Source organism: Cervus canadensis, chromosome 23 (genome assembly GCF_019320065.1).
Source record: "Cervus canadensis isolate Bull #8, Minnesota chromosome 23, ASM1932006v1, whole genome shotgun sequence".
Taxonomy (NCBI): domain Eukaryota; kingdom Metazoa; phylum Chordata; class Mammalia; order Artiodactyla; family Cervidae; genus Cervus; species Cervus canadensis.
The window spans coordinates 35,589,231-35,602,524 of record NC_057408.1 but is presented as its reverse complement, the minus strand read 5'-3'; the positions used below and the strand labels follow the sequence as shown (position 1 = coordinate 35,602,524).

The following is a 13,294-nucleotide window of genomic DNA, read 5'->3' as shown; positions in this document are numbered from 1 at the left end:
CTTGTTATTGTCAGTCTTTTTGATGATAGCCATCCTAGTAAATGCAAAGTGGTATCTCAGTATGGTTTTGATTTCCATTTCCTAGTGGTTAGTGGCTAATAATGTAAAGCATCCTTGCTTACACTGCTTAGACATTTGTATATTTTCTTTTGGGAAATGTCACAGTCCTTTGCCCGTTTTTAATTAGGTGATAGTTTTTATTGTTGAGTTACGTAACACCTTCATGGCCTTCCCAGGTGGCAATAGTGGTAAGGAACTGCCTGGCAATGCGGGAGATGTAAGAGATGCAGGTTCCATCCCTGCGTCGGGAAGATCCCCTGGACGAGGACATGGCAACCCACTCCAGTATTCTAGGCTTGGAGAATCCCATGGACAGAGGAGCCTGGCAGGCTAGAGTTCATGGGGTCACAAAGACTCGGATATGACTGAAGCAACTTAGCATGCACATACACATAACATCTTCATATTTATGGATACCAGACCTTTACCATTTGTTCAGTTCAGTTCAGTTCAGTCGCTCAGTTGTGTCTGACTCTTTGAGACCCCATGATGATTTGCAAATATTTTCTATCATTCTAGATGTTGTCTCTTCAATTTCCTAATAGTGTCCTTTGAAGCACAGAGTTTTAAATTTTTAACTCCAATTTATTTATTTATTCTTCGTTGCTGTGCTTTTAGGTGACATTGCCTAAACCATAGTCACAAAGATTTTGCGTTTATGAAGCTTATAGTTTTAGCTATTACATTTAGGTCAGTGATCCATTTTCAGTTAGTTTTATTTATGGTGTGAGGTGGGGGGCCAACTCTTTTTTGCATATGTTTGCATTTGTTCTTACTTATTCAAATTTAAAGATTTGAGAAAGAAATATTTAAATAGGAAGAACACTGTTACTCTCTGGAACAATATTGTGTCACGACTTTGAGGGGCACGTGTGCTGCGTTCATCTGAGGACTGCACTCACCTGCACTCTCACCAAGTATGGCTGCATTTCTGCCTCTGTGTTGTTTGTTGAAATCTGAAATACTACCCTGCTGGATGCAGTTTAAATCCATTTATTAGTTTTTTCCCTTAATTTGCAATCTCACCTCTTCAGTTACAATATAAAGAATGCCAAGAACTTCTAAGTCTCTATCAGAAGTATCTGTCAGAACAGCAGGAGAAGCTCACTATGTCTGTCTCGGAACTTGGTGCTGCTAAAATGCAGGAACAACAGGTAAGTGTCTTACTTCCTACCTTGTTCTTTGATGGATCAACCAGATGTCAGAAGAGTCATTTGGCCTTTTACTTTAATTGTCTCACTGTATACAGTGTCTTTAGATGTGCGATTACAGTGTGTGATTGAGTTGGTTTAATCTACTTCCCTGTTTCCTTTTCCTCTCCTGTTCTGGGGCCCAGAGGTTAGGAATGATTTCTTGACCAGGCTCTGCATCAGAAGGGAAGCTCCTGGTTGTATGGAAGCACAGCAGGAGTGATAAAGACAACCCAGTGTTCTGTTACTTAGTGACAATCAGGTGGGCTCTTTTTTTACCCATAAACCTCTTCTAATTCATGTTCAGAGTTTTAGCATAATAAAAGTGTCTTGGTGACTTGTAAAAGCTTTAATTAGAGAAACTGGAATAGTTAATGTGATTTAGTATTTGTATATACTTATTAATCACATAAGTATATATGAGTGTGCATTAACATTTGTATACCTACTATCAAATAGTATATATTACCTAGCTAAATGAAAGTTCAGATTCCTGCCAGCTGTGATGTGAAACAAGCTCTGAAGATCTGCTTCTTTCTCTCTAGCAAGTGACACCAGATGTCTTTTTCACATCCAAATGAATTTAAATCTTCAAATGGATGAGGATACCTTTTGTATTAAAACACTGTAGGAAAAAAGCTCTGTGTATAGTAGGGTCAAAGTCACTCATTTTAGTATTAAGACATTGATAATGTACCCATTGTCAGTGTAGATTCCATCCTGGTTATGGCTCAGTAGGTTGAGCACAGCTACTTTATTACTAATTCTTCATTATCCAGGTTCATTTTCCATTTATGCACGGATGGACAACTTTCAGAAGGATCATCCTGTCTTTTCTGTTAAATTGTACAGGTTCAGGTTCTGTATTGATTGCAAGGATAATCCTTTCCCTTTGACTAGTAACAAGTCCTGAGTGGTTTTCTGTAATCCTTATAAGTTTTATTCAACCTAAAGACACCTGTCTCAGGTGGGTTAACAGTTTTGGTCAAGAAAACTCCAGTTTTGAACCTCAGGTTTCGACATGCCTGCCTGCGTGCTGAGTCACTTCAGTTGTGTCCGACTTTTTGCGACCCCTGTGGACTATAGCCTGCCAGGCTCCTCTGTCCATGGGATTCTCTAAGCAGGAATACTGGAGTGGGTTTCCATTTCCTTCCGGCGATCTTCCCGACCCAGGGATGGAACCTGCATCTCATGCTTCCCTTGCTTCGGCAGGCAGGTTCGTTACCACTAGTGACACCTAGGAAGCAAGTAAAAAGAAAGAATAATAACTTTGCTGGAATGTGGTATATCTTAGACTTTTAATATACCCCCCCTTTTTTGAAGTCTACAATATTTATAAGAAAAAACCAAAGTATGAGCAGTTTATTTGTATTCTAACTTTTGAAAAATTTTCTTTGGTTCTGTTTCCTGAAAACTTAGGCTATAAAATGAGGCAGAGAAGGTAGCAGCTAATGTTTGTCTGGATTTGTTTTGCCACTTTACAAAAGGGCAGGTGTATTTTAAGGTGGCCCTTGTCTATTGCTCTAATGAGTGGGCTAGAGAAAACTATAGCATGAAGTTCAGACTTCTGAGCTCTGCTTTTGCATTTCCACTCCCTCCCTGTCCATGACATGGGTGTTACAGGGCACAGAAACATTGACCAGGGTATTGGAGGAAAGGCAGAGGGACTTTCCAATCGCCAGTAGTTAAGGATACAGACTGAAGGAGGAAATGGCAACCCACTCCAGTATTCTTGCCTGGAGAATCTCATGGACAGAGGAGCCTGGTGGGATACAGTCCATGGGGTCACAAAGAGTCGGACACGACTAAGTGACTAACACACACAAATATAGAGACTGAGAGTCAAGAAATAGTCATTAGGAGACTCTAAAGACATCTAGATTAAGGAGGCCCAGCCCTTATTCTGTATACTTCTGGAAAGAGGAGAGTGAAAAAGCTGGCTTAAAACTCAACTTTCAAAAAACTAAGATCATGGCATCGGGTCCCATCACCTCAAGGCAAATAGATAAGGGAACAGTGGAAACAGTGACAGACTTTATTTTCTTGGGCTCCAAAATTACTGCAGATGGTGACTGCAGCCATGAAATTAAAAGACACTTGCTCCTTGGAAGAAAAGCTATGACCAACCTAGACAGCATGTTAAAAAGCAGAGACATTACTTTGCCGACAAAGGTCCATCTAGTCAAAGCTGTGGTTTTTCCAGTAGTCGTGTATGGATGTGAGAGAGTTAGACCATAAAGAAAGCTGAGCACTGAAGAACTGATGCTTTTGAATTATACTGGAGAAGACTCTTGAGAGTCCCTTGGACTGCAAGGAGATCAAACCAGTCAATCCCAAAGGAAATCAGTCCTGAATATTCATTGAAGGACTGATGCTAAAGGTGAAACTCCAATATTTTGGCCACCTGATGGGAAGAACTGACTCATTGGAAAAGACCCTGATGCTGGGCAAGATTGAAGGCAGGAGGAGAAGGGGACGATAGAGGATGAGATGGTTGGATGGCATCCTGGACTTAATGGACATGAGTTTGAGCGAGCTCCGGGAGTTGGTGATGGATAGAGAAGCCTGGCATGCTGCAGTCCATGGGGTCACAAAGAGCTGACATGACTGAGCGACTAACCTGAAGTGAACTGAAAATGAGGCGGGAGGGAGTAAAACTTCCTCAAGGAATAGTGTTTTATGTTTAAACTAATGATTCTTGGATGTTTCCCTAGCAGCCAGTCATAGTTAACACTGCCTCTCTTACTTAACCTTAAACTTGAGGAACAAAACTGAAAAAAAAAAACAAAAACCACAAATATTATAAATTGTTGGTCAAGGGTATAGAGAAAGTATATTCTCAAAAGGAGATACTTTTGAATTTTCCTTTTAACTTTATCATGAGAAAATTTTAAAACCGTGTTTTCAGGAAGTGCCCGGTGGTCATACCACTTGTAGGCTCTACTGTTTGAACCTGGAGGGGAAAATAAGTTTCCTTTTGAACTCCATGTGGCAGTTGTCACCTATATTACCTGATTGTTCTTTGTGACAGGCTTCTTTTAGCTAAACCAAGGTAAGCACTTTCTCACTCAACGTCTTGGAACCTGGGTGAATTTGGTGGACAAGTCTACTTGCTGTCCGTAAGGGCATCATTCATTGTGAGCACTCTGAGTGAGGATGTGCTGACGTTAGATGTCCTCTTTATGTGCTCACAAATAGACTGCTCATCTCTATCATAGAACCATTCTTATTCTTTTGTAATCACTGTTCATTCATCCATCTCTTTCACCAAGCTTTTTTGAAAACAAATGTCCTGTTGGTTTTTGTACACACAGAGACTAATATATTTTAGCTTAATAAATACTTAATTTTATTTAACAAAATTTAATATGGTACATGCTATGTACCGGTACTGTTTTTAGGTCTTTCAGTTCAGTTCAGTTCAGTTGCTCAGTCGTGGCATTTGCTGTAAAGCTGGTTTGGTGGAGCTCTTCAACAAATGGTAAAGGATCTTCTCTGGACAGGAAACACAAAACGGGTGTTTAACTCGAATGCAAAATAACAAAGTAAATGGCAACGGGGTCATCAGTTCAGTTCAGTCGCTCAGTCGTGTCCGACTCTTTGCGACCCCATGAATAGCAGCATGCCAGGCCTCCCTGTTCATCACCAACTCCCGGAGTTTACTCGAACTCTTGCCCATCAAGTCGGTGATGCCATCCAGCCATCTTATCCTCTGTTGTCCCCTTCTCCTCCTGCCCCCAATCCCTCCCAGCATCAGGGTCTTTTCCAATGAGTCAACTCTCCGCATGAGGTGGCCGAAGTATTGGAGTTTCAGCTTCAGCATCAGTCCTTCCAATGAACACCCAGGACTGAGCTCCTTTAGGATGGACTGGTTGGATCTCCTTGCAGTTTTAGCTCTTAACGTACATTAAAACATTTAGTCCCTCAGTAGCCCAGTGAAGTTTTTTACAGAGGAGGAGCCCGAGGCAGAGCAGGAGATTTGTCCAAGTCATTTAGGTAGCAAGTTGGGAAATCAAGCAGCTGCTGTTTAGTTACTAAATTTTGTCTGACTCTTTGCAACACCATGGACTATAGCCCGCCAGGCTCCACTGTCTGTGGGATTTCCCAGGCAAGAATACTGGAGAGGGTTGCCATTTCCTTCTCCAGGGAATCTTCCCAACCCAGGGATTGAACTCATGTTTCTTGCTTGGCAGGCAGAATCTTTAACACTGAACCACCCGGGAAGCCCTGGGAAATCAAGATATGAACCCAAACAACCTGACTCTGTATTTTCTTGAGAGAAAGACAAGAACAACTTGAGATAGCTAAAAAATATATATGTATAGAAAATTTCCTTTAAATGCCCTTGTTTCTACAACTAACCCTCTTTTGGGTCTTAATCTGAAATCCAGTTTTTTGAACACCAGAGCACAAATCTACTAGAGATGGTGAGAAACACTGTTTGATTTTTCTGTGAGTAGCCATAATGTTAGGTAGACATAAAATTTTATTTGTTCTCAAAGTAAGGTTTTTTTAAACTCATGTTTAGATTTTGTGATGGAGGTGCAGCAATTCATTTTTCATGAGACGTTCATTTGACTTTAAGAGACTTTTTCAGTTTCTTCTTTGTGTTGGTTGCCATGTGGCTCAAGTTGCTTATTATAGGTTTTGTGTATAGTTTTATTAAATCTGCAGTTCTTAAGAAGAATGCCCTAGCTTATGGTTTTCTTTTTACTTCTGCCATTTGGTTGAAAAGAAGTTGCTCCATTTACAAAGTAAATTTTTTCCTTGCTTTTCCCCAGTCTTCTTTCTTTCTTTGCCTCAAAGATGAATTTACATTCTCCATTCATCTTGTAATTTATTCAGCCTTACAAATTCTTCACTGTGGAATCTAGAAAGATGTTTCACTTACTCTATTTAGACTGAGACACCTCACTGATGTGTGTCTGTTACTACATTTCCTGATCCTTAAGAAACAGTACTTAACAAATATAACATTGGTGCTTGGACATGGGAGGATCCAGTAACTGTAGTTTTGATCAGTGTACATTTTAGAATATAGCTGTTCTTATCACAGGTGAGTGTTAATTTCTTTTTCTATGAATCTGAACTTAATGTCACCTTAAACTATGATGCTTATAACTTCTATTTTAATCTTTTTATAAAGATATTTATTTGTATCTATTTGACTGTGCTGGGTCTTAGTTGCAGCAGGTGGGACCTTTAGTTGTGGCATGTGGGATCTAGTTCTCTTACCAAGATTTCAACCCAAGCCGCTTGCATCAGGAGCATGGAGTCTTAGGCACTGGACCACCAGGGAAGTCCTCTATTTTAATCTTATTTGATAAGCTGTATGATTTCAGGAATGGCATAGTATTTCCACAGAACTCTTTATATTAAAACCTAGGCTGCATGTTGAGTAGCTTTTCCCACTGAAGTTTGAAAATGTTCCTATGCAAGATTGCCTTACTGTTTTTCTCAACTCTTCATTTTTTTGCCAAGTGGGTATTAAAAGGTAGATTTAGAATCATCTTGAGATTTCTCCCTTTTCTACCAAATGGATAAAGTCTCCATTACTTTTTAGCCATGGGCAGTGGATATTAATGAATCTCTGTTGTTCTGATCTGGTAAAGGGCCTTTTATAGAAATTTTTCCCATGATTACTTGTTCTGTGTTTCTCTATTTAGGTCTGGGTCATGGACTAGACAGAATCTGAACCATAATAAAGATAAATCACTGCTGAGTGCATGTTTAATTGTTTCTGTGTTTCTATTACAGCTGTCTCTACAGTTTGTTAAAAGAGTTTTATAGCATTTGGGACCACAATGTCTTGAGACAACTTCTTATACTGTGATTATTTTCATATATTCTTTTGGTTAAAATTTTTTGTTTAACTACCACATATAGGCATGCAGTAATAAAGCTCCTTACCATTCTTCTTCTTCTAGTACCTTCTATCTGATTTACTTATGTATTTTAATATGTAATATTTATTTTATTTCTGTCTATACTAAGATATCTTTGAATTTGTTATATAAGCCCAGATTTTCTTGGTAGTCCAGAAGTGTCACCACACTTCTAACTGACAAAGAAGCCAAATCAAAAATGTCATGCTCTTTGGATATCTGTTACATGTTTGACTCAAGTGTACTACAGAAGTCTTCATGGAATAAAAGATTTGTAGATAGAAAAAAGATGTGATTAACAGCTAACTTCTCATCAGAAACAGTAGAAGAAAGAGGCAGTGGGATGGTGTATTCAAAGAGTTGAAGGGGAAAAAAACTGGCAATCAAGTAAAACTATCCTTCAACAATGAAAGTGACAATAAGACTTTCCTAAATAAATAAAGACAGAGAGAATTTATTGCTGGCTTACCTGCCTTACAATAAATACTAATAGAAGTCTGTTCAGATGAAAGAAAATGACATAGACAGTAACTCAAATTCACATAGAGAAATAGAACACTGCTAAAAGTAATTATATATCTTTCTTTTCTTAAATAGACAACATAAAAGTCACCTGAATAAAACAACAATTATAAAACTGTATTGTTGAGCTTATAAGATATAAATCTTTGTGTGTGTGTGTATGTGTGTGTACTTGCACACAGGGAAGAAGAAGGGAGCTCTGTTGGAGGAAATTTTCTCTGTATTACTGGAATAAGACCGTCTCTATTCATTGACAACATAATCTTATATGTAGAAAATCTTAAGAAATCCATACACACACACCACGCAAACTGATAGAATAAATGAGTTCAGCTGGTTTGCATGATACAAGATTAGTATGCAAGTCTGTTTCTATTTACTATCAATGAACAATTCTAAAATGTATGTATTTAAGAAAAGCAGTGCAACAAAACACTGAAAATAATAAAGAATTGCTAAGAGAAATTAGAGATCTAAGATACTATTCCATGTTCATGGACTGCAGACTCAATGCTATTAAGATGGTAATTTTCCCCAAATTAGTTTATAGGTTTGTTGCAAACTCCAGCAGATTGCTTTTTCACAGAAATTGATGATGATCCTAAAATTTATATGGAAATGCACAGGGACACTAATAGAAATAATTTGTGAAAGAACAGCAAAGTATAAGATCACTGTTTCTAACTTTAATCTTTACTCTAAAGGTACAGTATGTAGATAGAATTTTAACTTGATTTGCATGTCTTTTGACCCCTGATGAAGTGGCTTCACTCCCATGTTGTGTTATGTTATTCAGTTCAGTTCAGTCACTCAGTAGTGTCCAACTCTTTGCTACCCCATGAACCGCAGCACGCCAGGCCTCCCTGTCCATCACCAACTGCTGGAGTCTACCCAGACCCATGTTCAATGAGTCGGTGATGCCATCCAACCATCTCATCCTCTGCCGTCCCCTTCTCCTTCCCAGCATCAGGGTCTTCTCAAATGAGTCAACTCTTCCCATGAGGTGGACAAAGTACTGGAGTTTCAGCTTCAGCATCAGTCCCTCCAGTGAACACCCAGGACTGATCTCCTTTAGGATGGACTGGTTGGATCTCCTTGCAGTCCAGGGGACTCTCAAGAGTCTTCTCCAACACCACAGTTCAAAAGAATCAATTCTTCGGTGCTCAGCTTTCTTTATAGTCCAACTCTCACATCCGTACATGACTACTGGAGAAACCATAGCCTTGACTAGATGGACCTTGGCTGACAAAATAATGTCTCTGTTTTTTAATATGCTGTCTAGGTTGGTCATAGCTTTCCTTCCAAGGAGTAAGCGTCTTTTAATTTCATGGCTGCCGTCAACATCAACAGTGATTTTGGAGCCGAAAAAAATAAAGTCAGTCACTGTTTCCACTGTTTCCCCATCTATTTGACATGAAGTGATGGGACCAGATGTCATGATGTTAGTTTTCTGAATGTTGAGCTTTAAGCCAACTTTTTCACTCTCCTCTTTCATTTTCACCAATAAGCTTTTTAGTTCTTCACTTTCTGCCATAAGGGTGGTATCATCTGCATATCTGAGGTTATTGATATTTCTCCTGGCAATCTTGATTCCAGCTTTTGCTTCCTCCAGCCCAGCATTTCTCATGATGTACTCTGCCTATAAGTTAAATAAGCAGGGTGATAGTATCCAGCCTTTATGTACTCCTTTTCCTATTTGGAACCAGTCTGTTGTTCCATGTCCAGTTCTAACTGTTGCTTCCTGACCTGCATACAGGTTTCTCAAGAGTCAGGTCAGGTGGTCTGGTATTCCCATCTCCTTCAGAATTTTCCACAGTTTATTGTGATCCACACAGTCGAAGGCTTTGGCATAGTCAATAAATAGATGTTTTTGTCATCTATTGTCTAATAGTCTATGACTATTGTCAATAAATAGTCCAGAAATAGATGTTTTTCTGGAACTCTCTTGCTTTTTCAATGATCCAGCAGATGTTGGCAATTTGCTCTCTGGTTCCTCTGCCTTTTCTAAAACCAGCTTGAACATCTGGAAGTTCACGGTTCACGTATTTCTGAAGCCTGGCTTGGAGAATTTTGAGAATTACTTTACTAGCGCGTGAGATGAGTGCACTTGTGTGGTAGTTTGAGCATTCTTTGGGATTGCCTTTCTTAGGGATTGGAATGAAAACTGATCTTTTCCAGTCCTGTGGCCACTGCTGAGTTTTCCATATTTGCTGACATATTGAGTGCAGCACTTTCATAGCATCATCTTTTAGGATTTGAAATAGCTCAACTGGAGTTCCATCACCTGCACTAGCTTTCTTCATAGTGATGCTTCCTAAGGCCCACTTTACTTCACATTCTAGGGTGTCTGGCTCTAGGTGAGTGTGAGTGATCACACCATCATGATTATCTGGGTTATGAAGATCTTTTGTTACAGTTCTTCTGTGTATTCTTGCCACCTCTTCTTAATATCTTCTGCTTCTGTTAGGTCCATACCATTTCTGTCCTTTATCGAGCCCATCTTTGCATTGGTATCTTGGTATCTCTAATTTTCTTGAAGAGATGTCTAGTCTTTCCCATTCTGTTTTTTTCCTCTATTTCTTTGCATTGATCCCTGAGGAAGGCTTTCTTATCTCTCTTTGCTATTCTTTGGAGCTCTGCATTCAAATGGGTATGTCTTTCCTTTTCTCCTTTGCTTTTTGCTTCTCTTCTTTTCACAGCTATTTGTAAGGCCTCCTCAGACAGCCATTTTGCTTTTTTGCATTCCTTTTTCTCGGGCATGGTCTTGATTCCTGTCTTCCTGTGCAATGTCACGAACCTCCATCCATAGTTCCATCAGGCACTCTATCAGATCTAGTCCCTTAAATCTTTTTGTTACTTCAACTGTATAGTCATAAGGGATTTGATTTCGGTCATACCTGAATGCTGTAATGGTTTTCCCCACTTTCTTCAGTTTAAGTCTGAATGTGGCAATAAGGAGTTCGTGATCTGAGCCGCAGTCAGCTCCCAGTCTTGTTTTTGCTGACTGTATAGAGCTTCTCCATCTTTGGCTTCAAAGAATATAATCAATCTGATTTCGGTGTTGACCGTCTGGTGATGTCCACGTGTAGAGTCTTCTCTTGTGTTTGTCAAAGGGGGTATTTTCTATGACCAGTGCGTTCCTTTGGCAGAACTCTTATTAGCCTTTGCCCTGCTTCATTCTGTACTCCAAGGCCAAATTTGCCTGTTACTCCAGGTGTTTCTTGACTTCCTCCTTTTGCTTTCCAGTTCCCTATAATGAAAAGGGCATCTTTTGGGGGCATTATAGTAAAAAGGAGATTATCTAGGTGCCCTTAACCTAATTACATGAGAAAAACGAGGGTTTTCCCCAGCCAGGAGCAAAAGAGAAAGTCAGAGAGTTTTGAAGCATAAGAATGGTATTCAACATATCATTGCTGGCTTTGAAGATTGAAAGGATTAGAAGCTGAGAATTGTCTCTGACCAATAGCAAGGAAATAGTGACTTAAGTCTTGCCACCACAAGCAACTGTATTCTGTCAACAACCTGGGCTTGGAAGCAAGTTCTTCATCAGATATTTCCAGTTAGAGCTTAGCCTAGCTGACACCTTGATTTCAGTGTTGTGAGAAATTAAGCAAAGAATCTAGTCAAACTTGCTTGCACTGCTGACCTGTAGAACTGTGAGGTAGTAAATTTGTTTTATTGTAAATTGCTGTTTGTGGTAATTTGTTATACAGAAATAGAAAACTTCAGTATCCAAGAATGTAGTACTGCCATAAAGATGGACATTTAGATCAATGGTACAGAATTGTGGATTCAGAAATAAACTCTAGCAATTATGGTCAGTTGATTTTCAACAAAGGTGCCAACACAATCCAATGGGTATAAAATAATCTTTTCAACAGGCATCAATAGGACAATTGGACATGTGCAGAAAAGGTGAATTTAAACCCTTCACACCACGCACAAAAATTAACTTCAACATTATTTGAACATTGAAGACACCTTTTTCTAAACCTAACTTCATATATTGATCTTTCTCGGTGTCAGATTTTGTTCTTCAGGTGCATATTCTTTATGCATATTACAATGACCACCTGAACTTCAGTATTGGTCACAGTATTTCAATTAGTCTTATGTAATTAATAGTAACCAGAAGTACTGCCTTTAATTAAGAAGAATAAAGTATTGCTTTTATGGTACATGAAATCTTTAATAAGAAAAAAAACAAAAAGCAGTGAATGTTCTAGTATTCAAGTAACTATAAAAATCAAGAGATCTTAAAATAGTGCCTGAAGCTTTGCTTTTTGGAACCATAATATTAAGACCATTTTGAAATGTCTGGATATCTTGCTGGTAAATTCACTGTGCTTGTAGGATTGATTGCCAGATCACTTTAACAGCTGTACCCTTAAGTCAATAAACAATGCTAGTCAATAAAATATATACTCTTGATAGCCAAGGAAACAGAATAAGAAATACTACCCTTGACAGATGGGTGAACCTAATAAATCTGGTATTATATCAGTTATGTTGCAAAGATTCTTGGTTTAAGGGAAATTAATATTAAAAGTGTTTGTAGGATTTATTTTGACATAGATTTATTTAAAATGTGGTCCTGTGGTATGAATCATCATAGCAAAGGTCGTGGGTGCAGGCACGGCTGTGTGGTCTGCATGTAGCATACTGTGCTATGTGAATTTTGAATCCTAAGATGACTATGCCTATTGAATTTTTGTGTCACTATGGGGATTGAGCTAAGCAAACAATTAGAAAGCCAATTCCTGTGTCTCCCACCACCATCAATCAGATACATTCTTAAGCCCAGTAAATAGAATTTCAGGTTATCTGCTATTGTAATGTCCTTCACCTAGGAAGTAAACTTAAAATTTGATGATTTAAACTTGTATTTATTGTAGAAAAATAGATGATACAAAGAATGTGAGAGAGACTGACCAAAGAAAGTAATGCTTTACCAAAATGCAGAAGAATTAGCTGAATATAAATGAGGATAACTCTAATAAAGATGAGAATTCTCAACTCTAGTGGGGAACATGAAGCATGAAGATTCACACTTACTGTCCCTGACTCATCATATATTATCTGGTCTGGAAAGAGTAAGCTCTATCACTGTGAGAGATCAGAACCCTAAGTATAGTGAAAAGGCAAAACCACACAGACAGTAAAATGATCTGTAGTTGCCTGCAGTCAGGGAGACGGAAGGCGGGGATATAACCAGAACATTTGTCAAAATCCATAGAGCTGTGTAACACAGAGACACAAAGAGTGAACCCTAATGCACACTGTTGATTTTCTGGACTTTAGGTAATAATAACTTATCACTATTGACTAATAAATTGTAACAAATCCATGGGACTTCCCCGGTGGTCCAGTGACTAAAATTCCTTGTTCCCAATGCAGGGGACCTAGGTTCAATCCCTGGTCAGGGAATTAGATCCCACATGCCACAACTAAGATCTGGTACAGCCAAATAAATAAATAAAATTTTTAAATAAATTGTAGCAAATTTATTGCACTAATGGAAGATGTTAAGAAATCAGGGAAACCATGAGGAGAAGTGAGGGAATAAATGAGAATTATCTGTTCAATTTTTAAGCCTAAAACTGCTCTTTAAAAGTCTGTTAATTTAAAATGTACAAT

The 13,294-nt window shown here is 38.7% G+C and overlaps 1 protein-coding gene across 2 annotated transcripts in view; it reads left to right on the top strand.

Moving 5' to 3' along the window:
• Positions 1 to 693: 693 nt before the first annotated feature.
• KIAA1328 (KIAA1328 ortholog) overlaps positions 694 to 13,294 on the top strand; it is a 267,669-nt gene continuing 255,068 nt past the window's right edge. The window contains exon 1 of one of the 2 annotated variants that reach the window (XM_043444201.1): positions 694 to 1,214. In XM_043444201.1, the coding sequence (XP_043300136.1) occupies positions 1,170 to 1,214 (45 nt within the window). In that variant the 5' untranslated portion in view covers positions 694 to 1,169. The remainder of the gene's footprint in view (positions 1,215 to 13,294) is intronic. The other variant, XM_043444202.1, reaches the window with a different exon arrangement.